Below are 27,508 nucleotides of genomic sequence, written 5' to 3' on the forward strand. Positions count from 1 at the left end.
TCGCCTTGATTGGCCGTTACGAGCGCTTGATTTTGGATGGTGCAGTCTTTCCACGGCGAGAAGACAGAAAATGCAAGAGGAGAAGAGGAAAACGCCGTCATTCGTGGCCTTATATAGTCCAATCGCTTGCCGCAAACTCGCTCCAAGGTCGTTCGCCATAGGGTGGCACCACAAGGCGGCCGCACGACTGTGAGGCAACCATTGGAGCTTACTTGCAGAGTGGGCGGCCACAAGCATTAAAACGGACCTTTGTAAGCTAAAAACTAGTATTGCCGCATCTCTTGTCGCAATAAAAAAGCCTGAATACTCTGGACTTACAAATCTCTCGGGGTTCTGCTGAAATTACGATCGATGTAAGCTGGATTTCCTAGCTTAGCCTTTGGCTGAGTGAAATCCTTTATTCTGAACGTTATAACAGCAGCAATGAATGAGAGCTCAGCCCCCAAAACAGTCCAATACGGGTGGTATTACAGTTAGCAAACAAGACGAAAGTACAAACACCAATGTGCCTAATGTGATACGCCACCTAGTTCAGTATGTTAAGATTGTTCAGACGGTGCACGTATTTGGCGCTTCTACTTTACTTGAAAATCTCATTCCCGCATCCTTGATGCAAGAAGCACGAGTAACTTTCCTCTGACTGGAGTGAAGGCGATATGTTACCTCTGCGCCGACACACTATAGTTCAGCAGCAGTAGATACGAAAAATGGGAGCATTACATTTGTGCATCACTGAAGGTGAAGCTTATCGGCGGTAGTCGATTTTGCCCTATGTCCTGTCAAGTGACGTGTGAGCAAGCGCTCTTCCTATGACCGTCTGGCACTAGGCCTCTAACTTGCAGCATTCCCATCGTCACTGGCTCAGGATAGTCTATTGAGTAGAAGAACATGTCTTAAACGGCCACCAATCAAGTCCCAAGGGCCACCCAACTGCAAGCTGCATTTTACAAGTGTAACACAATAAATCGACTGGGGAGCGATCTCGGCATGAAGTTAGACTAATGTTGGAGGCCGGACATGGCTGCGATATCAGAACGGCTGCAAGAAGCCCGCCACCCCACCTCCAGAAAGCCTAAGGTTGCGCTGTATATAAACGGCAAAAGGTTCAGTGCGGAGGGGCAGGGCATCTGAGATAAATCAAACTACAATAATCAACACACGGAGGCATCATGTCTGAAGATGCTTGCCATGTACTTGATCCAGATGGCGACGTATTGCTCACCCTACGCAATCCGAACGCCCCGTTCGCTGTTTGGGATGAATCCGAGGAACCCAGCATCGATGGACCGATCACACTGTATGTTCTTGGCTCTTGCCTCCTCATAACTCAATCAGCACGTTCTGATCTTTGATTATACTACAGAAAAACAGATCCCTATTCGCTCTTTGACAAGTTCATGTCTCCTGACAGCCCGGACCAATTGACTGAGAAAGACGATGACTTCTGGATGGCTATTTCTACAAAGATGAATATGACAGCCAATGGGAAGAACAAGTTAAAACGACAAGAGAAGCAGAAAAAAGGTGAAGAAAGAGTTGAGATGGTGACACAAGAGCGTCCTCTAGGGCAACACCGTAAAAGGGGGCGTTTCACCGCCCTTTCAGAAGCGGTATTTGCAGAACGTACCCAAATAATGTCATCAGCCCCAATTGTCGATGAGGGGCAAGTGGCGTTGTCATCATCGCCAAAATCCGGCGCTTCTGCGTCCAAGCAATGGCCCGCCGATCTCAAAACAGGCCCCCAGAACACAGTCGCAAAAACTCAGGAAGTCACTTTTCTTCTCTCATCTCGGCATCTTTCGCTAGCTTCGAGTTATTTCAAGGCCCAGCTCAACGGTCCTTGGAGGGAGGCTTCTGTTCAGCAGTCTGACGGTCGTTACCATCTAGATGCGTCAGATTGGGACGTCAATGCTCTGCTTCTTTTGATGCAAATCATCCACGGAAAAACCAAGGACGTTCCCAACTGTGTAGACCTTGAAACTCTTGCCAAAGCTGCTGTTCTAATCGACTACTACAAGTGCCATGAAACGACTGGATTCTTCTCCACCCTGTGGGTGAAAAGTCTAAAGTCAGAGCTTCCGTCAGATCTCAACCGAGAACTGATACTTTGGCTCATGATATCAGTCGTCTTCTTGCAGAATGATGTCTTCGAATCGATCACGAAGACAGCTGTACAAAGAAGCGACGGCCCCATTCCAATGCTCGGGTTGCCCATCCCTCAAAGCGTTATAAGTAAGCGACTTTCTCTGTCTCAGCTTCGATTGCTAATCTCAATAGACGCCATTGACTGGCGCCGACAGGACGCGATCAACTCTATATCCACGGCGCTCATAAATCTCCTCAAATCGTTGTGTCAAGAATCAGAGAGATGTAGTTTCGACTGTTCTGCCGTTCTTCTGGGTAGCCTCACAAAGAACATGTGCGATTCCGAACTTTTAAATCCGACAGCACAAGAACCCTACCTTGGATATCAGCTGGCAGCTGTTGAGAAGAGTGTGCAGGAGTTCAAGTCGCCTTCCGGGCGGGTGGCTTCCAGGAATTCGTCTTATGGATACCATGATTATTACCATTCGAATAATAGACACTGCTCCTGCAGGCTGCCGGATATAATTAAGCAGCGCCTCTACCCCGGGCTTGACCGGAGCAAGGAAGGGTTCAGTCTGCAGGACCTACAACTCGAACTTTAATAGCCTTTTCAATGTCACACGAATTCGTTCAGACTAGCTGATGCGGATACCTGCCATTATGTCAAATCTACCCACCACGAAGCTCACAGACTTATTTATTATGTTCACAAAACTTATGTGTATTATCTTCCGCCTCACGCACTTTCTAAAATGATGTTTATGACGAACTAGGCGCATAGCAATCGGGCTAGAAAAGGTGTAAAAGAGTGACTTGATTTAGAAAGAGGGTATGTCCGCGAGGAAGCTCGTACTTATACGTACGTTTACGGTGTGCGTTTCATGTAGCTTACGTAACACACTTCGCACGGTGTGTTCGGTGAGCGTTGATACTATCATCACAATGTTTGATTGTAGTATGTGTTGCCCATAGCCTTTCTTCTAACTGCCTCAATGGCTAAGCCTACCGCTTTTCCAGCGGCCCTCCTCTAGTCCCCCTGACCCCAAGACCCGAACTCCCGCAAAGAGAATAGCAATCATCTAGACTCAAAATATGAGAAAGGTAAGCATATCTACTATGAGAGCCTCCGCCAGTCAGTTTTTTGGGCATTCCGCAGATGTGATTCAATAGCAGTAGTCAATGGAGTTCCCAGAGGAAATAAGACCAGCGCCTTCAACATGAACTGAAAATAGTCGATTAGGGTGCCACATCACCAGGATTCACCTGTCATTTAATTCGCCAACGACTGCCAAACATAGGCGCTTTGTTGCAGACTCTAATCCCCAGCGGAGAGACGGTAATGCAAATCTAAGGGGCTCTCCAAATCGGTCAAGGGTCTCCTCTATCATTTAGCATCAGCGCTTGCATCTTAAGGACCTCGAGGAGGCAGCCGGGATGCTTGCCTGGAGCATGAGGTCATCTGAGATATGTGGTACCTGTCCGAATTTTTTTATTTAAACAACAAAATGATTCCAAACGGGATACAGACGGATCTTTTCAGAAGATGGGGATTCACCTCTGTGCATTTTGATGCCGAAAAAAGATATTCCGTAGAAGGAAATTCATCGCCAGTTCTCGGACAGATTCCCGGGTCGATCAATCAGAGCACTGCAAGTTCGTTACAGCATTAAATTGAATCCGAATTTCTTCCCCATGATCATTATATCGGGTGCTCTGAAGCTCTTATGAAGTTCGCACGCTTTAGTTCATGAAAAATCATCATGGTCAGTAGATGGCGTATGCTGCATCCAAATCAGTTCAATGTCTGAGCTAAACGTCTCGGAAAGTGACAACTACCTCCCTACCAATTCTTTCTCTCCAACCAGTTTTGAAAGACAGCAAAATGACACGCCACTCGAAAGCGTTATACACGAACCATCATCGACAGCTTGCTCAATCAACTTCATACTGTGCGATGTGAGACTCGTGAGTAACTTCCATAAGGCTTCTCTTGTAACTAATTCTGACGTGAAGTACACAATGCAGAAGAAGCCAAGCTTGTCATCACTTAACGACGACATAACGGCGAGTAACAGATTACGAGAGGAGATTGCTACTTGGTCACGCCCCCTGTCGAAAGAAACCTATGCCTTACTACATTTTAGACCGACTTCCCAAGTTCTTCTTACTAGGGTTGTGCAAGTAATCATTACACCGCCTGTCCGAGCGCATAAGATATCCTCTCTACACCAAAGCCCTGCCTCTATCGCAACACCTTTTCTTTCGAAGCGGACAGGGCCTCATCGCCACCACTGACCATCTTCTGGTTCCAAAGACAGACTGACTTGGAGTCCTGGCCGTCTTGGGGCACCGCCTACTCAACATCACGGTCTTCTTCTTTGTTCATTCGCCGGCTTTCTTACCATTTCCGTAAATGAGTCATAGACTCATATTAAATACTTCTTCACATCCTGCCCAGACCGTGTTCCAAATACAGAACAAATCTCATCCAGACCTTTCCCTGATTAGACATACTGATTGATTCGCCGTCTATTCGAAACAGAACACGACACCCGACACATTTGGTAAGACAGCCGTTCATAAATTGAATCAATAAGCCTAATAGAGCTTGGAGCAACACACTTGTCAATTCCCACCGCAAATATTGACTATTCTTATTTAAATACCCGCACCTGCCAGAAGCTATGCAAGTCGAGTCATCATCGAAAGAGAACGGGAACGAAGGCTTTTAGCACCTTACGTTTCTAACAGCCATAACGTGGAACGTGCCACCAACCCTTTCAGTAAATCTTTCCATGGCCTAGGTAGGCGTTACAGGCTTATTTCGTGTCCAAAGACTCAACTGGATTCCACTTTCTGAACCCACCCAATCATTCCGTTATACACAGCTTCAGCACTGAGGTGGGTGTTCAGGTTGTGACCGAGGCCAGCATGGACCATAGTGTCGCTGAGGATCGGGTCAGCAGCAGGCCAACCATCTTTCAATGTATCCTTGGTCATGTCCCGCGGAGTGACGCAGCTAAAGCCGCAGGCAGAAAAGTCGTTTTCTCCATTTACGATTAGAACCGGCGAGGAGTAGTTCTTGAGGGATGAAAGATCCACCTCGTCGATAATCCCCGGAGCTGCAAGCAATTCACCCAAGGCTTGGGTCTGCATGCGGTTGACCGATTCCTCGAGAACTACTTAAGTCAGTATCATTTTCCCAATCCAAGTGAATCTAAGCAAATCAGATTGGACAAGGGGGGAGGCGAAATTGTAACTCACTCGCAGGGTCAAAATTCGGATACTTGAAAAATGACAAATGGACTCCGGTGGGTACGCCCGGCAGAATGTAGCCATCGGGCAGGTGTCCCAATCGAGGGTTATCATTTGCCTTGAGGAAGCCCAGCGCACCAGCAGTTATGGTTGGCGGCGGAGTAGAGACGAATCCCGTCAAAATGATGGCGTCAAAGTCTAATGGGAATTTGGCCGGGATAGTCTGCGTCACTGCGCTGCCAAGAGAGTGCCCGACGCCGATGATCTTGTTGTAGTGGCGACCCAATCCACCAGACCTCACCACGGAGTTCAAGCCATGCAAGATCTCAAGCGTGGACATGGAGTTGACCTCAAATAGAGGGTCTGGAATGTCTGACTTGCCTATTCCAAGGCGATCATAGCTGATGGTGGCAAGTCCTGCTGCGGCCGCAGCATGCTGGTAGCTATAGCCCGGGCCGAAATCCCAGTAGCTGTGATCCAAGGCAGCACCATGCGTCAGGACCTGAATCGACCGAGCAGTATCGTTGGAGTAGGGTGCCGATGGAACACAATACTTGACGAAAATACGGTATGTCTTGTCGAAGTGAATTTTGCCGGAGGCCAAGGCGGCCATCTGGTCAGGAGTCCACGTCGTGAGGGCTGTTGCCAAGTCCGTCAGTTCCAACTGGGTTGCCGGTATCTTCAATTTCCAGTTTGCCGAATCGAATGAAATCGATATGGGTATATGTCCCGTGATACATGTTGCAGACCCGTTCATGGAGGTGGCAACTTTTGCGTCCTGGATGGCAGTTGCGGCGGCGGCGGCGTTTGGGACGACAGCTGCGGCAGCAAATGCTGCCGCAAAGAGGGCGGCAACAGTACTCTGCAGAAACATGCTTATAGTGACAAGAGAATGCAGTCAACTGTTTGCAAGGTTTGTTGCGGTTGAAGACGAGACAATGTATCACAATTTCACCTGGGCAAGAAACTGATATAAGTACTCATGTCAACTGCGAGCAATCCACCCGGTCAATCTTTGAATGATTTTGCTTTCTTTACTTGGCGTCGTCCTTTCATTTCAGGCGGCATCACTATACGAGGCTTGATAGTAATTTCTGACTCAATTTCTTGAAAAAAAAAAAAACTGTGCTGTCCGCCTGCCTGACTCAATACTGGCAGGATTGTCGTTGCGAGGATGAACTCTTGAGCGCCTATTGACGACCAAGCCCTCCTCCGCAGCAAAACTCCGCTCGATAGCACTCCGCTCTGTGTGATTTCGGGTTCCGTATGATCCACCCCCTTTCGATTTCGGGTTCCGCAAAATCCGCGGCTCCTTCCTGTGGGTTTTCTATATGAAGGCTAACGATCATGCGTGGACTTGAAGGCAGGTTTTGGTATTGCAATCCAACAGCCTGTACTACCATTCGCCTTGCCGTTTTATTTAGTTAAACAAATCTTACTAGACCCAAAGCCATGGGAGTTGTCGCTGTTGCCGGCGGGACAGGCGGTGTGGGTAAGACAGTCGTTGAGCAATTGTTGTTAGACGACTCCCACAAGGTCTTCGTTCTCGGAAGAAAGGTATGGGCCGATGAGGGTAGGTATGTGTGAGAAATTGCTAAGCGGGAGTTCAGGCGCAAGCTAGCAGATCAGCCAAGGAAGCGGATTTCCTCCAAGTCGACTACGCCAACATTGACGCTCTAGCCAGAATCCTCGAGGACCATAACATAGACACGGTCATCTCAACCATTAACTTGGAGAATGATGCGGGTAGCCAGTCACAGCTCGGCCTGATTGCCGCCGCCGAAAAATCGCAGGCTACTCGTCGTTTCATCCCAAGTGAGTTTCTGACTCCAATGGACGAAGAGTAAGGAATGTGACACAAGTCCATCGCACCAAAAGCTAAACCTCCGATTGCAGGGATCCGAAGGCAGGCGCAGGTTTTGGGGGATGGGTTCCAAACGCACGAGCCTTGAAGAAGACCAACCTAGAATACATCCGCATCTCGATTGGCTTTTTTTCGGATTATTGGGGCATGCCCCGTGTGAAGAGCAATCTGAAGCCTTTCCACTGGTTTTTGAATATGGAAAGGGGTCTCGCCGTCATCCCTGGCAGTGGTGATGACGTATTCACAGTGACTTACAGTGAAGATTTGGGTCGAGCCATTGTCGCGCTGGTCAACAGCGAAGAGCGTTGGCCGAAGGAGGGTATCCTGCGAGGAGATACCATCAGCGTCAACAAACTGGTTTCCATAGCTGAGAAGATTAGAGGTAGGTCTCCTCGTCTTGGCTTTGTTTGGGTGTATTGACTAGTTCTTTTAGGTTCTAAGCTTGATGTAATCTACGACTCGGTCGAGGACTTGAAGAAGGGCAATGCGACTCTTGTCCATGCTCCGAACGCTGAGCCTGAGAACGAGGCTAAGGCTAACCTGGCCATGGTTGTTCAAATGATCATGGCCGGAGCTTGCTTGTTGCCCCAGGACGATCGTGACTTGCGTAAGCGATTTCCCGACCTTCACCTAACAACCGTCGAGGGCCTTCTCGAGGCGGCATGGGGCTCGTGAGGGAACAACGTCGGTATCTGAGGTTGGGATATCTTGGGACCCAAAATCACAGATGATCTGGAGGAGAGCGGCGCCGCTTTCTTGCGTCACGGCGGACAGGTTCGATGGTAGCAAAGTATCATTGGTAATTTTTGTCTTGGTAAACGTCTTGTCCTCTTGCAAATTCTGTTACAGTGTGAAAATGCTTTGGGGTTATCGAACCGACACTCTTATATACTTCGAGGTCGTGTACCCACGATTCGTTTCGCAAAGGTAGGTAGGCCATCCACCAAATACTCATCCTTCCACTGGTTGTCCCGCTTTGCCACCAGGATGAACTCGAGGGCCTCAACTATTTCTTCGCTGTCCCAAAGACCTTCCCTTTTCTTCATTTTTCGCAAAACATCAATACACCTCCGCTCTAACTTGTAGTTACCACAAGTGACGCATATATATGACAGAGATGGAATGATGTGAGCGGTGTCAGAAAACAGAGGCCTCGATCTACTGCCTCTACCGTCAACGATATTTTCCGCCATGTCTACCAGCCGATGCATCTTCCATTCGTACATTAAACCCTCATTGACCAGAAAGTGCCGAATGCAGAGTTCCCACCCCTTCCTCAAGAGTCGCAACGTAAGTAGCTCCTCGCGGTTCACCTCCCGTGTCTGATGCGGCAAGTTTTCTTCAAAAGCGTCAAAGCGAGCGCACCACCTCTCAAACTGCTTAGCAGCGCCATGCCATCCCACGAATGAGTCTATAGCGTGATTTTCCGGGCAGGTAAACGATGCGGAGCCAAACTCGTCGGCTGGCAGCATCGACAGCTCATTGCGGCCGTCGGAAAGCATGAGCTCGACTAGGTGTAGGTGATACTGGGCGTCCGCGACATCAGAGAACGGACTATCGCCACCCAGCTCGCCGTGCATGAAAAACGACATGTCCGGCCCCACGCGTGTCTGCAGTCCCATTGAAATATCCAAACCAATGCACGAAAATATGCCTGCTATATCACACAGCTGGGCGAAGTGGTTCTTCACAGCGGCCATGACGCATGCTTCATGGGTTTGGAACGGGGCCGTGCCCAAAGCATTTGCCAGTGCCGTGTGGCGAATTGATTCTAATAATTTGATTCCGGATTTCAAATGCTCAATAGCCCCCTCGGGCTCTCCTTGGATGAATTCATAGCAGACGAACACTAGGCAGCAGACGAGGATGATTGGTATATCGGCGGGCGAAGGACAATTCATAACCTTGATAACCTCGGAGATCGCCTTTTGGTAGTACCTCTTACTTGAGATGTCTAGGGACAGTTTAGTTTCGGCAGCGTTGTTCTCTTGTTGGGGGCCGTCTAAGAAGGCTCTGTGAGCAATGCCGAATGCTATGATAGCATACTTGACTGCATCGGAATAGTAGCCCAAAGGCAGGATGTAGTTGATCCAGAGTTTGCCCGATGGCGTCTCGGACCCAAAGTCTGGTATTGCGCAGGAGCGGGCGTGACGGAACATTGACCTTTCCAAGTCAGTTCCTGTGATGTCCCAGATGACTGGAGCCGTCAGCACCATTACCGACATTGCGTGTGTTTTCCGCTGCGGTGTACTAGCTGCCGAGCATGCGTCGGGGTTCGATGGCGACCTGGTCCATGATGCGATGGAACTTCGGTAGTTGTCTACATTCTGCCTTTCAAGTCTGTACCATTTACGAAGAGCCTGCGCTCTGCCATGCTTAACACGTCGGGCCCTGTGATATGTTAATCGATTGCAAACCAATCAGCATTATCCGGAAACAAATGCGTTTGGAAGTTTTGCGGTCAGTTGGGGTCTTACTTGCTGCTTGAGACCAATATCTTGTTAGCCATCAGCGATCTGTTCGGCTAAAATTTGCACTGCCGCTACTTACCGTGTCTCATATCCAGCGTAGTCCGTTGAAGCAGTCAAGTCTTCAGATCTAAACTCACATGTTTTACTTGCAAGAGTCGCCAGGAACACGGTGGATCCTGGGATGTTGAAAGCCGCCAACGCCATTGCTGTGAACAAGTTAAGGCCAAAGCCGTGATGGAACGAAAGAAGAAAATCGAAAGGAGAGCTTGTTAACTTTAGCTGGCAAAGGGTAGCTAAAAAAAATTCCGGGCTGTAGGGAACCTGATACATAGCAGGGCATGCTTATGCAAGCCACGGCAAAGGTGAGGACAATTCCCCCCTCAGCCACAGAGGCGCAAGGCCTTTCCCATACTACTACATGACTCTGTTAGCGTCGCATTTGGTGATTAGACGTCAAGTGACAATATCTCTTCCAGTGGGCCTGTCGAAGGCAGAAGCTGATTCCCCTGAATCGTGGTACACCGAATGTGACATCTTTGTTTCGACATGCGCCTGGACTTATACGCTATCAGTTAAAGCTAGTACTATGGTTAGAGATCTAGTTCTCTTGATATTTATTAAGAACTTTTCATATTATAAATTCGAAAATCTTTACTCAATCCTATTTCTTCAAATTAAAACTTTTCTCCTTTTTTTCCCCCACATGTCCTGTAACGATGTTTTACTATATAATTTTTATTGAAATCTATAGACAAATTATTAAAACTAAGATTATAAGGAAATAAGTGCTGAGCCCAATATCGCTTACAAATAACAATAGGTCAACAGTGAGTATCACATGGCTATGGCGAACGAGCCATTCGCACTATCCCATTCGAGGGCTGTCTCGTAGGTCTTGCCAGCCAAGGTATCGCCGTGAATAAGGACGATGGAATTGCGATCCTGCTTGAGCAGGTTCCAAGGCCTATATCGTCATCCCGATTCGCTATAGAACGAGTGAATCAAAAATTGAATGTATGGGGAAGAAGTTGTTGTGTTTAAGCTGGCTGATTCTACCTACAGGAGGGGCACCAAACAGAATGAATTTCTCCACAGACAATATCTGACAAGCGAAAGTAATCAAGTTAGTATGTGATGATCTAAAACGAATGATTTCAAATCAGAAAGTATTTGAGCCAAGGGAATTTATATCCAGATACTGAAAAACATTGGTCTGCTAAATATTCATCCCTAGGTGTTGAAATAAGATCGAGGGTCTGAAAGTCCGAGAGCATGGTTTCGCATGACGCGGGATGAATGCCAGAACACGATGTCAACGGAAATAGCTCTTGAGAAGCCATAAGAGTGCGGTGCAGAACTGTATTCCCCAAGCACCTTTCAGAGTCAGGCTCTCATGAGACTGCGGCGTCCGCGGATACCTAATCAATCTCGAAATATGGACATTTTGAGGATCCGCGTGTGGGGAAGTTTCTTAAGATTGGCGTTGCGTCCTCGCGCTACTAACCACTCCACTTTATTGCGGCATGTTGCGAAACCGAGACCGAACCAATGCTCCGCGTGTAACCGCCTCCTCAAGTTCATATCAGACGAAAACTGAAATTCTAACAAAGGTACATTGTTGGCCTTTTGACTAAGTCTGCAGTATGGGCTATGCCACGCTGCTGGAAGCTCATCGACCTGAGAGATCTTAATTTCGCTCTGTGTCGCTAAGCCTGGCCAACTAATTTGAACACCTTCCACGTTCTGTCGAGGTTTTCTTCAATCCTTTTTAGTGATATTTTCAGAGGGGGTGTGGAACTCGGCCGAGGAGTCCTTCTTGTTGAGGTATCGGTACTTCTTGCTAGCTTTGCCGTAGGTCTTCTGTGTGTTAATGACATCCTAGTTCTGGCCCCGGTCAAGGTAGTTGAGGTATTGGGAGTGGCCATACCTTTTGGCAGCCTCGTCAATCGCGGTGGAGATGTAGGTGTCCTACTTGGGTGCTTCATGGACTCAGGGACGCGCTAGAAGACGTCGGCGCTGCCCGTTTTCGTCTTGGGTACCCCTAGAGTAGGAACCGCCAAAGGCCTTTTTCACAGCGGGGCAGCGGATAGCGCCATGGTAAAGTATGGCGGCGCTCACCGCCAACATGAGAAAGGCGAAAGGTGCAAAAAAGAAGGTGTTAGACACCTTGTAATCTGCATTAGCGTCTGTAGGCTTCTGTCTTGTAGTCTTAGGCCGTGTTTACAAACGATCTCAGAGTGTCTTGAGTGACTTGGTTTGCTATGCTTTTTAGTTCCCGGTGCATGAGACAATAGAGCGAGAAGGACGAGAAAGCCAACTTCACACACATATAGACACACACACACACACACACACACACACATATATATATATATATATATATATTTATCTTGTTGTCTATAGCTTTGAAAAGCATTAGTAGTTATTTTCAGGTACCATGAGATACAGTGAGATACTTCAAACACAAGGGAAAGTCGAGACCGAATCGGTCACATCCCTCAGGGGCACAAAGTTGTCAGCTTACATGGTCCCAATAACCTCCTTTATGAGCATGGCAGAAGCATGAACCAGACTGGTTGCTTCATTCTTTAACACACTTTCAAGGCAGTGGTATTCTTGGATGTATCTTCCAAAGGGATAGTCATACAACGATCTTGCCCTCTAACGTGGCTCCAATCGCCCAGGTGCTTATTTCTATGCATTCGGGTGTCAGCATTTATTCTCGGCCCTCGCCGTCGGCAGGAATTATGCAAAAAAAAATAAAAAACCAGGGCTTTTTTCTAGACTCTCCAACGTCCCCACTGTAGCCAGTCGGGGATTCTCATGCATTTCATTCTGGGACGTCGTCTGATGGGACTTGTTAGCATAGCAAATGCCTTGCTGATTTTAGCCGGTAAGTGTTACGGTCAAGGCAACAACCAACTGTGACACAAAGCGGAGGCTTTGCTAATGGCAGTTCAGTATCATCATCCCCTGTTCTGCACTACGTATTTACGTCAGCCAGCACCCCAACTGGTTGGGTCACAACACGACAGAGACCGATGTTAGAACTTACGACTAGCCAGTTCCCACTGCCTTGCCGCGTAGTGATGATAACATAGCGGAGGAGACCCCTGGCCTGATTGGAGAGTCCCTCAGACTTACATTGATGTCTCACTGTGGCGGATAAGAGTCTACAACTTGACGACTTGATATCTAACAAAGAGCCTGTACTTGGTAGCCGTTGGCGAGTTGAGTGACTCTGGTGAAATCTGACTATCGGAGAACTATATTTTCCAAGTTACCAGGTGCGCAACTTGAGGTCTTCTCTAAATTAACTTGGGATCCTTCGAATTGCTGATTGAATGGGCAGAGAAAAGTTTATAACTGAAGACAGGGAATACTGAGTTGAAGCAAAAACGAGAAGAGCATGTCAGTGTCAAGAGGATTCAACTCTCAAAGTTTGCAAATGTTGGAACTGGTACATTACAAATACCACAACATTCCCCCTTTCCCCCTTGTAGTTCTCGTGAACTGCTTCTTTCTATTGAAGCCTGCTATTTCGCAAAGTTACATACTCTGATATGTGAATCTCCACTCCACGAAGAGAGTGTCGATTCTCGAACAACAACATCTATTTGCCTCGGTTTTGAACCAGATGAATACGGGTATTCAATAAACGAATGCGTATGGCCCTTACAAACCTTTTTAACTGCCTGTGCGCAAGCTACTTGGGCACTAGTAGGCTGTCTAACTCAGTAGTTCGCGGGTTATCGTTTCCAAATTTCTGTGAGGGCTAACGAGCTTGAAGCTTAGAATATACACCAGCGCCACCGTCACCCATAGCCGCGCTTTCACCTCCCAACTCAACTATTGGTACCTTGTCAGCCCGAATCTCGCTCTTTTCCGTGGAGGCTGCCTCTAAACTCTCTTACGCCCGCATCGACCCAGCGATTGCATCTCAAGAATCTCGAGGAGACGACCGGGATGCTTGCCCGGAGCATGAGGTCATGTGTGCCCTTTAGTCCCTTTCCAAACAAACCTCATTCAAACACCAAATGGCGAATGGCGAATGGCGAGAAATCTTGCGATATCAGGACTTGCCACTCTAAAAAAGAACTGCGCAGTCGAACCCAATGCTCTAAAAACCCTGTAGTAGTCAGCACGTTGCAAAATGCCTAATCCGTCCACCTTAACGCCGACGAACCAACCACAGCCACACCGAGACCCCGATTCCGCACGGAGTAATCATACTCTCCATGCACCCGGGCGTTATCGATCATGATCCCGAGAGAGCTTGAACATCCCGTCAGTCAGCATGAGACTGGGTGACCGAGATGCAGTGGTGGAATCGAGTGTGCTGAGAGACTGTCGAGACAGATTCGGTGTGTAAGACAAGGCTAAAAGCCGAAAAACAATCCTTACGGGGAATAATTATGGGTTAGCCTGCCGACAGCCCATACACACATACCCACAGGCACGTCAACAGGCCTAGAGGGGCCACCACCAATTGACAGTCATCGTTTCCCACAAGCTGCCCCGCATGCTTCAGCCCCTCCATCCACAGACGATTGCAGCTCGTTACTTAAGAGATTCCAGAGCCTTTCATCAACTACTACCCTTTGCGACTCACCTCACTCAACTCATTCACTAAGAACCGAACTTCATCACCCCAATTGAGATTCTTTTTTTGGTCTAAACAAATCAAAATGCCCACTCACACCGGCACAACCGTCATCATAACCGGTTCCGGCGGCGGCCTCGGCAAGGCCATCGCCGAAGGTTACCTCGCAGCCGGCGCCAACGTCGTCATCTCCGATATCAACCAGACCCGCCTCAACGCCGTGGCCTCCGAATACCGCGACACCTACGCCGGCCGCCTGCACGCCATCACCGCCGACGTCAGCTCTGAAGCCTCCGTGGACGCCCTCGTCAAGGGCACCGTCGACCGCTTCGGCCGCCTGGACGTGCTGATCAACAACGCCGCCGTCATGGACAAATTCGACCCCGTGGGAGAGTGCTCCAAGGACACCTGGGACTCCGTGCTGGCGGTCAACCTCACCGGCCCGTTCCTCACGACCAAGGCCGCCGTCAACCAGTTCCTGGCGCAGGGCGCGACAGCCGGCAGCGGCGGCCCCCCCGGCCTGATCATCAACATCGGCTCCAACGCCAGCTGGCGCGGCATGACCTCGGGGGTGGCCTACACGGCGTCCAAGCACGGCCTCGTGGCCGTCACCAAGAACACGGCGGGGTTCTACGGCGACAAGGGCATCTCCTCCGTCGCTCTGCTGCTGGGCGGCATGGACACGACCAACCTCATGGACGCTTTCGCGCAGGGCGTCAACCAGACGGGCATGGCCAAGGCGACGGCCGCGCTGCCCGAGTACAAGCGCGGCGAGACGGGCATCGAGCCCGCGGCCGTGGCCAAGTACTGCATCTTCCTGACCGACAAGGATATTGCGTCGTCGGCGAACGGCAGCTGTATCGTGTTCAACAAGAACTGGCCCCAGGCGTAAGTAAACCAGGATGGGTTTCTGGAAGTGGGGTATGCGATGAATCATAGGGCGGCGTACAATGGCATGGCTGTGGGGTTCAATCGGAAGAGGGGGGAGGGGATCTGTATTTAAAAGACGGCAGCGCAATGCTCGGTGAAGCATGATGGAAATTATGAGTTTGATACCAGCTCTGCTTTATTTCGTTTACGTGAGGACCTGACTAAAGTCTACTGACGGGTTGCAGCGGTCTCGGGTTCGGTTGGCGAGACTTCATGTGTCTATCAAGCATTAAGTGAGACTACTACAGCTTTGTTGCCATTCATTGGCTTAGACAATTTACGAGTGAGTATGCAGTTGAGTGAGAGTATTGCACTTGAGATGGCTGTGGCTAGTAGAGTGAAAAAAAACTCGCACAGAATTGCGTGATTGAAGTGAGTCAACAGGCATGAAGTCAGACTTTGCTCATCATGAGTGACACGTCCTGCCACTCAATCCTTTACTAAGACAAGAACAGATGGAAAAAAGAAAAAAAGGAAAAAAAGATAACAGATAATAAGCTCGCTCATCCATTCATTGGGTTCGTCATCTATATGAAAATTAGGTAAAAAAGAAAATGAATGTGACTTCACGAAAATCGCAAAAATTGAAGATGCGGCCAGTGTGGATTGAACACACGACCTTCAGATTAAGTGATTGAAGTTAACTTCAGTCTGACGCTCTCCCAACTGAGCTATGTCCGCCACGATCTTCGTTGCGAAATTGAGTGCGGGGCTGCACTAAGTAGGGCCCCGCTCTCTCTCCCCACCTTCGCCGTAGTATCGACAGCGGGCCAGATGAGCGAGCCATCACGGTGCCAACTCCCTCGAAAACAATAGTTCCTTTTTCTTTCTCTACTTTCTTACGTTGCTTTTAGCGACGATTTTTGTTTCAACAACTTTGTCGAAGTGTACCCTTGATGCTCTTCTAAGCTATTACCGTGACACCTATTTCCCTGTTCTCGGCTCAAGAACACCCATCCATCAAGCAGCTCAGTTGTCCCATATGCAATTATACACCAAATTATTCCTTGGCTGTTAGCATCTCTTTCTCGGCAAAACTGCCCAGCAGCATGATATCCCATCTTCCCTCATGAAAGCCACATCATAACCATAAGCAGTCCACATGCATCATCAAAAGCCTATATACCCCCAACATAATGCTAGTCTATCATCATCATCATAACCATCATTAAAACCAAACTCATCCACGTCATCCCAAACACCAAACACACCTCTACCCATCCTCCCTCACAAGTCCAACCCTCCTATCCCTTTCCACGCCAAGCTGCTTATCCTCCGCCTCAAGTAACATCTTCTCCTCCACAAACGCCGGATCGCTCCTCCTAAACTTCTCCCTCATCCCGCACTCCGAACCCATCGGCCGCAGCGGTCTCGTCGAGGGCCCCGGGGACGGCGAGTCCGGCCAGAGTATCCGCTGCGCCTCCTCATCGCCGATACTCGACGGCGATAAGTCGTCAGAAGCGGCTGGCGTCCGCGGTGAGTGTACTGCCGAGTCTGCTGCGTCCTCCTCCGAATCACCACCTACCACCCGGCCCCCCTCCCCACCGGCGTTCACAGCCATCTCACCGTCCGCGCCTCCGCCAAACTCTTCCGCGGCTCTCGTGGCCGCTTCGGCCTCGGCCTCGGCCTTGAGAACGTCTCCCTCCTGCTTAACAACCTTGCCCTCGCCCTTCGCAATGACGTCCAAACTCGTCAACTTCATCAAAGTCATCCTCCGATGTGCTTTGATAAACTTCCTAATTAGCCCCAGCTCATTCTCTTTATAAACCCGATAGAAGCTTTTGTCCGTCATGGCCACCGCGTGTAAATCATCCACTGTATCCACCCCCCTCATAATCTTCAACCTCATCTCATCCGTGACCTCGAGTACCCTCTTCGGCTCCGCCACACGCTCTTTAAACCGCTTCGGGAGAACAGCCTGCGGCTGCTCTGACCGGTGCCTCGAAAGCACCCACCCGTGAGCGCGACCGCTGACATCGTGCAGCGTCAGCCCCGAGACGCTGTTGTAAATGTCGTGGATAGCCGCGCGAAACTGCGGCGCGGGGTCGCACACGCCGCCCTTGTGAATCGCGTGTGGCGGGCTCGCGATCGTGCGGAGCATATCGACGAGCTGGGCCAAGCTCCGGCGCGGCGGCTGCTGGGAATGAGACAGGTGTCCCAACGCCGTCGGCTTCATGATCGTAGGCAGGAGTTGCAGCTCCCCGTAGACGAGCATGAGCCACCCGAGATTCGTCGCGTCGCACCAGTGGTTCCCTCTAGGACACCGCGGGCTGCTGCTGAGCAGCAACGTAGGCCGCGCTTCTTCCGAAGGCGGACTCAAGCCCGGAGATCGATTCCTTGCCCTGGGCGACGCGAGCTCCGGCGTCAGGCTTGTTCCGCGGCGATCTTCTTCCGCGAATTTCGACGGAGGGCGCAAGTACTCCTGGATCGTGTTTACGCAGCAGGTATGAAGCTGCGCCATCTTGGCCCCCCTTACAGCCCATATCTTGTCCTTTACCTTTTGCGGCCACGGTTTGCTCTGCAGTTCCTTTTCGTCGACGAGATTCAATATGATGGTCTTTGACATTCGTGTAAACAGTTGCCGGAGCCCAAAGACGTAGCTGACGAGTAACAGGCCATCGGGCATATCTTCGGTCCCCTTGTGGATCCATTGCGGTAGCCACCTGTGTTCGACGTAGAGCTCAAGAGGCGAAGTGCAGCGGTAGCGCAGACATACTTCCGCGATGGCCACGAACTGTGCAAACGATACCTCTCGCGGGACCTTGTCGTTATGCATGTGAGCTGCATGAAGCAGAATCTTCAGCGCCTCTCCTTTGTTATCTTCGATCTGCGGCATGCGATACAGCTTTGCCTCGCTTCTGTCTTCGCAAATGAAGGGTGTTGGCGGGGGAGGAAGCTGCTCTGCCACGTCCTCGCCTTCATCGATCTTGACATGCGCGTGGCTGGTGAACATTCGTTCAAAAATCGGCGATGTTTCCGCCAGCATGAATGAAGACACCCGGAACCTGAGCACTGGCAGGAACTCGGCCCCTATGTTTGCGAATTCGAGAATGGCGTCACCGCGAGGCGACACTTCGTACTCCTTCACAGGTCGGTCCCCAGATAGCCCCGATTCTCCCAACTGCAAAACGCGGGTAACCTCAAGAAGGCCCTGCTTAACCGCATCATAATTCCTGAACTGAACGTCGTATTTCGCGCGAGAAAAGGCCGGACTGGGTGAAAATGTCTTGTTGATTATAGCGTTCCGCATTTGCTGTATCGCAGACGCGCGAAAGTCGTTGTCTTGTAAAAGGGAATCCACCATGCCCGGGGTGGCACTGGGGTCATAACTCCTATAAGTCTCGGCGAGCGAATTCCGAAGCGCCTCCAGCAAGGACTCGATACATCCCTTCCAGTCCCGGACGGCAGATAAGCAAGCCCCGCGATCGGATTTTGAATGTTGTACAAGGCTCTCCCTTATTGTGGATCTGGGGAGATTTCTACTGCTCAGAGAAGATTGAGGATCGATGGCCAGACCTTCGACCCCGTCAAGTGAGGAGGCTCGCGATGTTCGGCCGGCTTCAGGCCAAGCGCCGGACTGCACGCGGCCTCGGGCATCTGATGACGAAGACAACAAAGACCGACACAGAGAAATATGGTCCTTCACCTTGGCATACTCCTTATACGCTGCATCAACATTGTCCGTAGAGAGCGTCGAAGTGATCCGCTGCGTAAGCTGCTGGATCTGCCTCCTACTGGTTTCCGAGTCAGGAGATGTAATGGCTGTTTGGGAGCCATGACTCAAAGCCCAGTCGGTTGACCCAGTGGCTGTAAAATCGCTGACTGATCTCTGGTGTTGCGTTGCGGGCTTCGTCCAGTCCATTGCCGCCACATAAGGTTAAAGAGTGAAGTTGTATGTATGTGTGGTGTGTGGTGTGGGTGAAGGCGGAAGTGGGATGGCGGGGTTGGTTGTCGTTATCGGGTCATCTCGTTCCAGGCAAATGGCGGGGGTTTAGCGCAGGCACAACGGCTGGCAGAAATATCTAATCATCGCACAAATGTCACGATTAATAGTCGTTGAATTCTTGTTGCCTTTTTTTAATGCCTTTAAAGGGAGGCCAGATACGAGAAAGAGTCGTCAGCAATCGTATAACAGCTGGTACAATCATAGCCAATCACTTCATGCTGAACGAAGCTGGTCAGGTACATATATACACTATTCCAAGACTCGTAAATAGCCCAGGGACAAACTGCCAGGGGTAAAGTCATGGCAGCGAAACGAATGGCTACTAGACTGTGTTTCATGACTGCAGCTGACGGGATGTTTCTGCCGACGGCGCTGCACAGGTGGCCAAAATACGAGAAACGTTTTGGGGTTCGTGAGGGACTGTCTTGGCCAAGCAGGGATCAGACACCAAAGGCTCGCATAAGGCTGGGTGCGGGGCAAATCAACTCAAGTCATCATCCCTTGACTTGACGAACCCCCCCACCCTTCCATCATACTACCTACCTATCTACGTAGTAGACTACAAACCACATGGAAACAACCGCCTCCTGATGGCTTGATGATGATGATGGCTTCAAAAACTACTTCTATTTCGGTCACTGCCACAGACTTAGCCGTAACAATACGATTTGCTGGCCATGTCTTGCTGCCTATGAGCAACAAGAATCCTGGCTTCCAATCTGGCATCATTCTATATTCCCACCAAGCTCTGAGCTCGCTAGTGTCTTTTCAAATCATGTCTTTTAACGCTTCCTGTCTATCTGCTTACACTGACACTAGTCATTGATATCTTCTTCCACCCCCACAACGCGGTCCCGCTGGCTCTTCTCCTGCTTGCTCCTTTTCTGGATACAGAGGCCCAGCCTTCCACCGCCGGGTATTTCATGCCGTCTGCCAGCTTTGCTACCATCAACATTCACAACTACCTTTTTTTCTCATCCATCTCCATGTCCCTTTTCTCCCATGGTATGACTCTGTTGACAAAAAGAAACTTGATGACGCATGCCCGAACCATAACCCATACCGTTGCCGCAGATGCAATGAGATAAATAATCAGACCCTGCCGCCCAGGTATAACACAACAGAACCCCCCCCTGCAACCTTTTTACTGTTGAAAATGACAACTGAGCCGTAGTAATGCCACTTTTGACGCTTGAGCTAATACTTCGCGCACAATCCCTCAAGACGGATTTGCTCACTGGAAACATCCGTAACTTTTGCTCGGTCCCGTGTCGTTCGTCTCTGATGCATCTTCGTCACTATCAAGCAAAGCCAGGCCGCTGATGATCGACGCTGCGGAGGGTACTTGTCACAGCACCAGATCCATCCTCGCGACTCGTCCACTGCGGCCGGTTCTGCCTGTTGTTTTCCCTCTTTTCGTCTCTCACAAACGCCAGGAGTTTTGACACTCTGTCATCAAACTGTGCCACAATCCAGAATAGGCAATGTCCAACACTGGTCTTCAAGCAAGGCCGACACGTGAGCCACAGGCAAATGTCGATTGCCATCACTTGGCTCTTTCACCCAATATCCAACAAAGCATTATCAGCTTTCTGTTGTACCTTTTGACTACTCTTAGCAGCGTATGCGCCACCGGAGTTCCAGCTTGCGTCCACATATTTAACCGCCCTTCCGATCAGCCTCATGTTTAGGCGGTTGCTCACTTGGAACAAATCCGTTGGCATGATTCTTCGAGTCTCCCTTCTTTCGGCTTTTGCTGGCCCTATGCCAGCCTCCTTCGGGGCCGTGGCTTTCGCTCTTGACACCTCGGCTGTGGCCATTCTCCCGGAGTCCGTTAACTCTTGGAGGGTGAGCTGATGCCTGAACTGAGCTCTGTGCCTGAGGCTTTGGTGATTGCGACTTCGGGGATTGCACAGGCATCTGAGGATGCTTCACCTCCTTAGCAGCCTGCCCCTTGCTTTCGCTCTTCTTTACAGCCGGCGCGGTTGGCTCAGGTTGCACGGCGGGAGCTGATGTAGGCGCAGCTGTCGACTGATCGCTTTTCAGCGGATAGTCGCCTTTTCTTACAACAGTTGGTGAAGGCGATCTAGTCTCATTGATGGGGGACAAGTGCTGGGCATCTATGCTCAACTGGTGCGTGCCCATCCTGTTCTCTCGAGTTGCGAGATCCAATGGTGCAATCACTCCGCTCTGCTGCCGCATGGCTCTTTGTCGAAGGGATACCTGGGTACCATGGGCGACCTCCGGCGGTGTTTGTGTTTGCTGGGTCCAACCGTATTGATTCATCGACGACATCAGTGCGATTCTCTCGCGAAACGAAGCGTCGTCGACAGGTCGAGAAGCCGAGGCAGATGATGCAGAGGAAGTCGCGTTAGAGGCAGACGAAGGTGTCGAAGTGGTACCGTTGACAATTACTGGAGGTCGCTCAGATACCGCCGCCTGGACTGGTTCGGGTCCAACAGCCGGCTGGCCGTCTCCTTGGTCTGTAGGAACGCTGCTAATTCCAAGCCCTTGAACTGGTAGCGAGCTGTCCTGCGACGACCTGGTGAAAACATCGGCAACATGAGCATCTGCTGCAAGTCCCGCGGTCGAGTGGCGTTGTGTGGGAATAGAGCTCGTTCGTAAGGATGAGCCGGTTCCATTTACTACCAGAGGCCGTGATGCTGCTCTTCCATTGGCGTTCGCAGGAGTCGGTGATTGACCGGGGGTAGTCGTCGTGCCTTGTGAAAAGGTCCGCGCATGGCCTAGAGGAGACGGCGAGCGTGATGTCCTTCGCATCCGTCGATCCAAAATGGTCTGTGGAACTTCAGTTGACAGCCTTCGGCGTCCTTGGCTAGGCTGGGAAACATCTCCAAAGGCAATAGCACTGGGGGTACCTTGCGAGCGCGCTGGGCTAGATGTATCTGAAACGTAGTAGCCCAAGTACGCGGCTCCCTCATCAGAATTGGGTGAATTGCTTGCCGGGCGCTGGGGCGCCTCGTCGTAGTCGGCATCGTCCGGGATGAAGCTCGGAATCGGGACTCCATTGACATGGCGGGCAGGATTCGAGTTTCCGTTGGTCGGCGTGCTGGAGCCGGGGTAACCTTGGTTTTGCTGTCCCGTAGGAGCAGAGCGTGACGCGGGCTGAGATTGCGATCTAAGCGAGCTTCCCGAAGTCGAAGTGCCAGACTCTGTTGTGGCTGACGACCTTTGCAGTCCTCTGCGATATTCTGGGGTACCCGTAGTTGTCGCCGGCGAGGAGGGATAAGTGTAACCAGATGGGTTATAATAGGCGGCAGTAGGAAAGGGAACGCCGTACATCGTGTACCATTCTGGGGCGGCGATGGGAGCACTAAGCGGAGGGTTGTCAAACGAGTTCGTCCTAGGTCGGTCCGAGCCTTGCTGCGACGTCACGGAAGGGCCTTGCATCCTCTGGGCAGCATGCATCTGCGCGGCCATCTGTGCCTGGACTTGCTGATACACCTGGGATTGGCTGTAAAGCTGGAGGCGAATGTTATTTTCCTGCTGAAGTTGGGCGGCCATGGCTGCACTCACTAGCGCGGGATACTGGAGCTGTGGGTGAGTCTGCGCCTGTTGCGTGAACCAGGCAAGCTCCTGAGGGGTCATTGCTACTGACGGCATATACATTGTGTTAGTATCGTAAGCGACGCTCGAAGACGCTCTTCTGTTCGAGTTCCCGTTTCGATGGAAGTTGTTAGAGTGCCGTCCTCCCCGGTAGTTCCCACGACCACCTCTGCCCGAGTGCTGTTGCGAAGAGCTACGAATCATGACCGGCCGCGACGTCTGCGCGGGCCTTTGGAAAGTTGGTGGTTCCTCTTTTGGGTATACATACTGCTCGCAGCATTCATCCAGTTTGGCTTCCGAGATCAGGTCAAAGGCTCGTCGCAACTCCAGATGAAGTCCACGGAAGGAGTATTCATCTGCCGTGTTACCAAGATTACGGATTGTGTTGAAGGGTTCCTCCACACACAAGTGGTTGTTCAGACCAATATGCCATCCCTTCTCCTGTTTAGGAAGTTTCCTGCCAAGGCGGATAGAAATAGCATGTTTCTCGTAGTCGAATTCATGCGCATAAAACCTGAAGAATTGAAACAAAAGTTCACCTAGTGAAGATTTGTTTTTGTCACCGAACCCACGGAGTTTATCCAGGTCATCAGCAAATGCACTCTCCTGCCCACCCTTCTTGAGCAGTCTCTGGTTCTGTCGCTGGTGAAGTGACGGAAGAACGGGAGGGTCTCGGAGTTGCAGGAACCCAATGATGAGGCAAATCCAGGTGTACGAACTCAAGGTACCACCAAAGGCTAACAACAGCTATTAGCAAGGAGATGTCGCGTAGAGAGAGTCAATAGAAAGGCAGGCTCATACCAGCATCATTGACGATCCTCTTCCTCGCCCAGTATTTGACTATCATAGCCAGTGGCCTCACCCGCGGATCGATTTCGACGTATGTGCGGACCATCCTCGTGTTCTCCAGGGCCAGTGTATTATTCACGTTCATGTCGCATGCGAGACCAAGTTCGGGGTCCCAAATCTTGACGATGGGGACTTTCGCGGCCGATATACAAACAACCTTCTCCATACCTTCTGCATCAGGTGTTAGCCAAGGTCAATAACTGAAACAGCCAACATACTTTTTGCGAGCAGGTTTGCAATCATGCACACGCCTTCCATCTCCTTCCAGGGTGTTGTTATGCAAATGTCGACTGTCGAAAAGGTTAGTATTCTGTCATCGGAACAAAAGGAGGTTCCACGAACCATCAGAGTCGTCTGAGCAGAGCAAGTTGCCCGAGGAGCCAAAAAGATGTACGCGTATATCATTTCCGGGCCACTCTTCGTTAAAGATCTTTTCCAACTTGACGACGAGCTTCTTGCGGTTCTCCTCGACCTTTTCAGTCGGTACTAACCGGTCGTAAAGCTCGCGCATGTCTGTGGTCAATTTTCGCTCCTCCTCTTCGGACAACTTGCTCTTGATCTTGTCAAGGTTGGTCCTTTCTAACTTGTCACTTCCCAAGCTATAGGGCATCCTCCGTCTCGAGTTCACCTGCGCCGTCTCATATTGGCACCCACCCATGAGCCGTGGAGGGAGGGGACGTAACGAGGGAAGATTGCTATTAGTTTCGGAATAGGCAGAGCGAGGGGAGTGGTTATTTGTGGCGGTGGGGGAAGGTTCTCGGGACTCGAAGGAAAAGTTTCTCGCGTGCTGCTGCGGTGTCGACGGCATAGAGTTGGAATGAGATTGACCGTTGGTAGGCCGGGCCGCAGGACGAGCGGGCAGTGGATGCGAAAGCTCCGGCTGGGATGATTGCTGCATCTTGGGCGGAGCGTCCTTGGCTGTTATGACAGCACGATCGCCTTTGTCTTTGTTCTGCACAGCTCTATTCCCATGGCCTCCTTGGGTGCCCTTGGTCGCGGGGTTGTCCTTGTTCGACACCTTGGAGGATGATCGGGAACGGGGGGCCGCCTGGATATGAGGAGTAGCCACTGTCGCCTGAGGAAGCGGTTGTGACTGTTGCAAGCCGCCTCCTCGTCCGGGTGAGACGAGGTTCGTGTAGTGCAGCAACTGCGCCTGGTAGACGGAGGCTTGTTGTGGGAAAAGAAGGGGCCAGAAGTCTAGCTGGGCGGGGACGCGGGAAGAAGCGTCAGCGAAGTGGCAAGGGCTGAGGGACGCGCTTGTGGAGGATATCGCCGGCTGATGGAGCCAGGGACTTGACGGATAAGTATGCTTAGATTCTGCGGTTGTCGCCCGACTTTCCATGGAGCGAGTCCTGGCTCAGCTTCCGTGACGAGGGCGAGTCGGCAGAGGTAGAGGAAGAGGCAGAGGCAGTGCGGCAGAGACCAAGCAGGATCTCGTAGCAGCCGAGTCGTCGCGCGAGCAGAATGGACTCAAGTCGGGAAGGATATAGCGAAATAGCGAGAGGGGAGCGGGCGGGTTAGTGTCGTCAGAACACAGTCGAGGAGGTAGACACGGCTCAGCGTGTTGGAATCTCGCTCGGAGGGTGGCAGACGAGGGGGGGCGAAGCGGTTGAGGGTTTCGGAATTTGAGCAGGTGGTGGCTGGCACGAGTAAACTGCTGCTAGAAGCGTGCAACGAAATCGACAATAGGCATTAAGAGTGCGGAGGCGGTTTCGTCGGCTCAACGAAGTTGTGTGGTTTGTCGAGGAGGAAGGGCACTTCGCTGTGCGGCGGACAGGCCTCTGAAGAGGAAGAGAGAGAATGTCGTCGGTGGAAGGAGGCGAATGGAAGGGTGTGGAGTATAGATCGGGGACGTTGGCCCAAAAACGACAGGACTGGACGGGGGGTGCCTCGGGCGGTGGACCGTGAAATAACGATGGGGGGGGAAAGGGTCTAAAGGGGTTGCACCACGAAGCCGACACGGTCTGCTGCGATCTTTTCTGGGAGCGATACGATGCGATGTTACGGTCTACCAGTGACGTGAAGAGCAACAAAAGAGGACGAGGAAGAGGAGCAATGGATCTCAGAAAAAGTGAGAGAACCGAAAAAAAGATGATGTCGGGGGAGAGAAGAAGAGATGAAGCGGAAGGGGGAGCGTTTCGTTTGGGGGTGCAAGGAAGAAGGTACACACAAACCGCACCCTCAGTAAGGTACTTGGCTGGCTTGAGGGGGGTGGTGTAGGTACCTCGCCTGGAAGGGGGGGCGCAGGTTAAGTGAAGGCAAGGGTAATGGTAGTATGAACAGTACAGGGCGTTAGAGTGCGTGAGGCAATGGCAATGGCAATGGCACTGGCACTGGCACTGGGCAAGAAGGAGCGATGGGGGAAAGTACGGAAAGAAAGAGTACCTTGCAGGCTTGGTAGGGTTGGGGGTGGGCAGGCACAGAGTTCACCTGGTAAATTATTGCTGAGGTAAGGTATCTATCTGTAGGGGAAGGTGCGGGTACGGGTACATAGATAGCAGTAGTCAGGGAGTTGGGGGGGGGGGGGGGGGGGGGGGGGAAGTAACGAAGCGGGAACGAAGAAGGTATGGATCATTGGTAGGGTCTGCTTGCTGAATTAGATGGCTGGCCGGCTTCTGGACTGGCTGGCTTGTCGTGTCAAAGACTCGTTCGCCGAGATGCGAAGCGGACAACGCTGTGTGGATGGTAAGTGACTCTCTTGAGAAAGTTAGGGCGGACGGGAGCGATGCAAGCAAAGCAACGCAGATCAGCCAGTAATAGCAACATGAGAAGCAGGCACATCATACTCAGGCAGAGGGACAATAGAGTACGAACATACAGAAAGCAAGGTACGGCGCGACGCAGCAGCAGCGCAGTTGGCGGCACGGATACATTTGCTGTGCCGTCCGAAGTCATCATACGTATATAGGTCGGGTCGGGTTGTTCTGGCCGAGTGCTTTCCTCCTGCCCTGCCCTGATGAGGTAAGGCAGGTACAACTGAGCAAAGTACCATGTCGAGGTACCTGCCTATCTGCACCTGCGCCTACACCCGCATTTGCACTTGCGCCTGCGTCCAGCCGGAACTCGATTAAAGGATGCCGATTAGGAGAGAAAGAGAAAGAGAGAGAGCGCGTGTGTATGTGCTCGGGGGAAGGACACACCCACGGGTACGCAACAGGGCGTTCCAGTAGCAATTGGTAGCGCAGCAATAGCCAACTCACCGGACTGTAATTCATAGAACCAAACCCAACCCAACTGTGCCAAATAGGCATTTCACTGGAAGTGTAATGTGATCCAGATACGCCTCAGCGAACGCCTTGCGGCTGACGTGACCAACAAACACGGTTGATGTGAGGCAAGAAGAAATACAAAATGTGGTAATAAGAGACCAAACTGATGCTTATGTAGGTGAGTGTATGCGTATGAGCAACGGAGAAGCCGTACACATAGACACACACCTTCTTCTATTTTTTCCCTACCCGCTGCGGGAGTCAAGGGCAGGAAGGTACCGTCAATGATGCAACGAGATGCACTTCCTCAATCTCCATCTGGCTCATCCTCTCCTTCCCGTTATTGCACCTGGCCCAGACCTTCCCAATCGCTCTTATCCTATCTCGAACACAATGTTAGTGCAGGTGCCCGCTTGCTCCTGCTAATGCTCCCACTGCTATTGCTCCTGCTACTACTATATACTACTGCTGCTGCTGCTGCTGCTGCTGCTGCTCATCATCCTATCCTACTCACCTTACCTAGCCCCTTCTCTTTTCGACCGCAATCTTAGTCATATGGCAATTAAAATACCCTCCCGGTACCTAGGAGGGAGGTACTTCTGGCGGGGAGTGGAGGGAGTGGAGGGATGCTGATGCTGCTTGAGGAAGCTACAGCCCAGTATCCACAGTGTATGCACGGAGTGCGCGGGCAATTGCAGCAGTCAAAGTGGGGAAGATACCACCACGCTCTGG

The 27,508-nt window shown here is 51.0% G+C and overlaps 7 protein-coding genes across 7 annotated transcripts; 3 read left to right on the forward strand and 4 right to left on the reverse strand.

Annotated features, from left to right (window-relative positions):
- Window positions 1-1,634: 1,634 nt before the first annotated feature.
- CTRU02_207263 (uncharacterized protein) lies at window positions 1,635-2,687 on the forward strand (the record flags this gene model as incomplete). Its single annotated transcript, XM_036719347.1, has 2 exons — window positions 1,635-1,857; window positions 1,903-2,687. The coding sequence occupies 2 exons, from the start codon at window positions 1,635-1,637 to the stop codon at window positions 2,685-2,687; spliced, it is 1,008 nt and encodes a 335-aa protein (XP_036589054.1).
- A 2,236-nt stretch (window positions 2,688-4,923) lies between these two features.
- CTRU02_207264 (uncharacterized protein) lies at window positions 4,924-5,953 on the reverse strand (the record flags this gene model as incomplete). The annotated part of the gene is made up of 2 exons (XM_036719346.1): window positions 4,924-5,264; window positions 5,350-5,953. 2 exons carry the CDS (start codon window positions 5,951-5,953, stop codon window positions 4,924-4,926), a joined length of 945 nt encoding a protein of 314 aa, XP_036589053.1.
- An 839-nt stretch (window positions 5,954-6,792) lies between these two features.
- Window positions 6,793-7,879, forward strand: CTRU02_207265 (nmrA-like family protein; the record flags this gene model as incomplete). The annotated part of the gene is made up of 4 exons (XM_070204858.1): window positions 6,793-6,907; window positions 6,958-7,183; window positions 7,237-7,586; window positions 7,638-7,879. The coding sequence occupies 4 exons, from the start codon at window positions 6,793-6,795 to the stop codon at window positions 7,877-7,879; spliced, it is 933 nt and encodes a 310-aa protein (XP_070061391.1).
- Window positions 7,880-8,088: 209 nt separating this feature from the next.
- On the reverse strand, window positions 8,089-9,879 carry CTRU02_207266 (C6 zinc finger domain protein; the record flags this gene model as incomplete). The annotated part of the gene is made up of 2 exons (XM_036719344.1): window positions 8,089-9,595; window positions 9,755-9,879. The coding sequence occupies 2 exons, from the start codon at window positions 9,877-9,879 to the stop codon at window positions 8,089-8,091; spliced, it is 1,632 nt and encodes a 543-aa protein (XP_036589051.1).
- A 4,484-nt stretch (window positions 9,880-14,363) lies between these two features.
- On the forward strand, window positions 14,364-15,170 carry CTRU02_207267 (short chain dehydrogenase; the record flags this gene model as incomplete). Its single annotated transcript, XM_036719343.1, has 1 exon — window positions 14,364-15,170. One exon carries the CDS (start codon window positions 14,364-14,366, stop codon window positions 15,168-15,170), a length of 807 nt encoding a protein of 268 aa, XP_036589050.1.
- Window positions 15,171-16,421: 1,251 nt separating this feature from the next.
- CTRU02_207268 (uncharacterized protein) lies at window positions 16,422-19,070 on the reverse strand (the record flags this gene model as incomplete). Its single annotated transcript, XM_036719342.1, has 1 exon — window positions 16,422-19,070. The coding sequence occupies one exon, from the start codon at window positions 19,068-19,070 to the stop codon at window positions 16,422-16,424; it is 2,649 nt and encodes an 882-aa protein (XP_036589049.1).
- A 1,743-nt stretch (window positions 19,071-20,813) lies between these two features.
- CTRU02_207269 (poly(A) RNA polymerase Cid11) lies at window positions 20,814-24,909 on the reverse strand (the record flags this gene model as incomplete). The annotated part of the gene is made up of 4 exons (XM_036719341.1): window positions 20,814-23,455; window positions 23,520-23,738; window positions 23,786-23,857; window positions 23,910-24,909. 4 exons carry the CDS (start codon window positions 24,907-24,909, stop codon window positions 20,814-20,816), a joined length of 3,933 nt encoding a protein of 1,310 aa, XP_036589048.1.
- Window positions 24,910-27,508: the final 2,599 nt, after the last annotated feature.

Source organism: Colletotrichum truncatum (genome assembly GCF_014235925.2).
Source record: "Colletotrichum truncatum strain CMES1059 chromosome Unknown Contig_0004, whole genome shotgun sequence".
Classification (NCBI taxonomy): domain Eukaryota; kingdom Fungi; phylum Ascomycota; class Sordariomycetes; order Glomerellales; family Glomerellaceae; genus Colletotrichum; species Colletotrichum truncatum.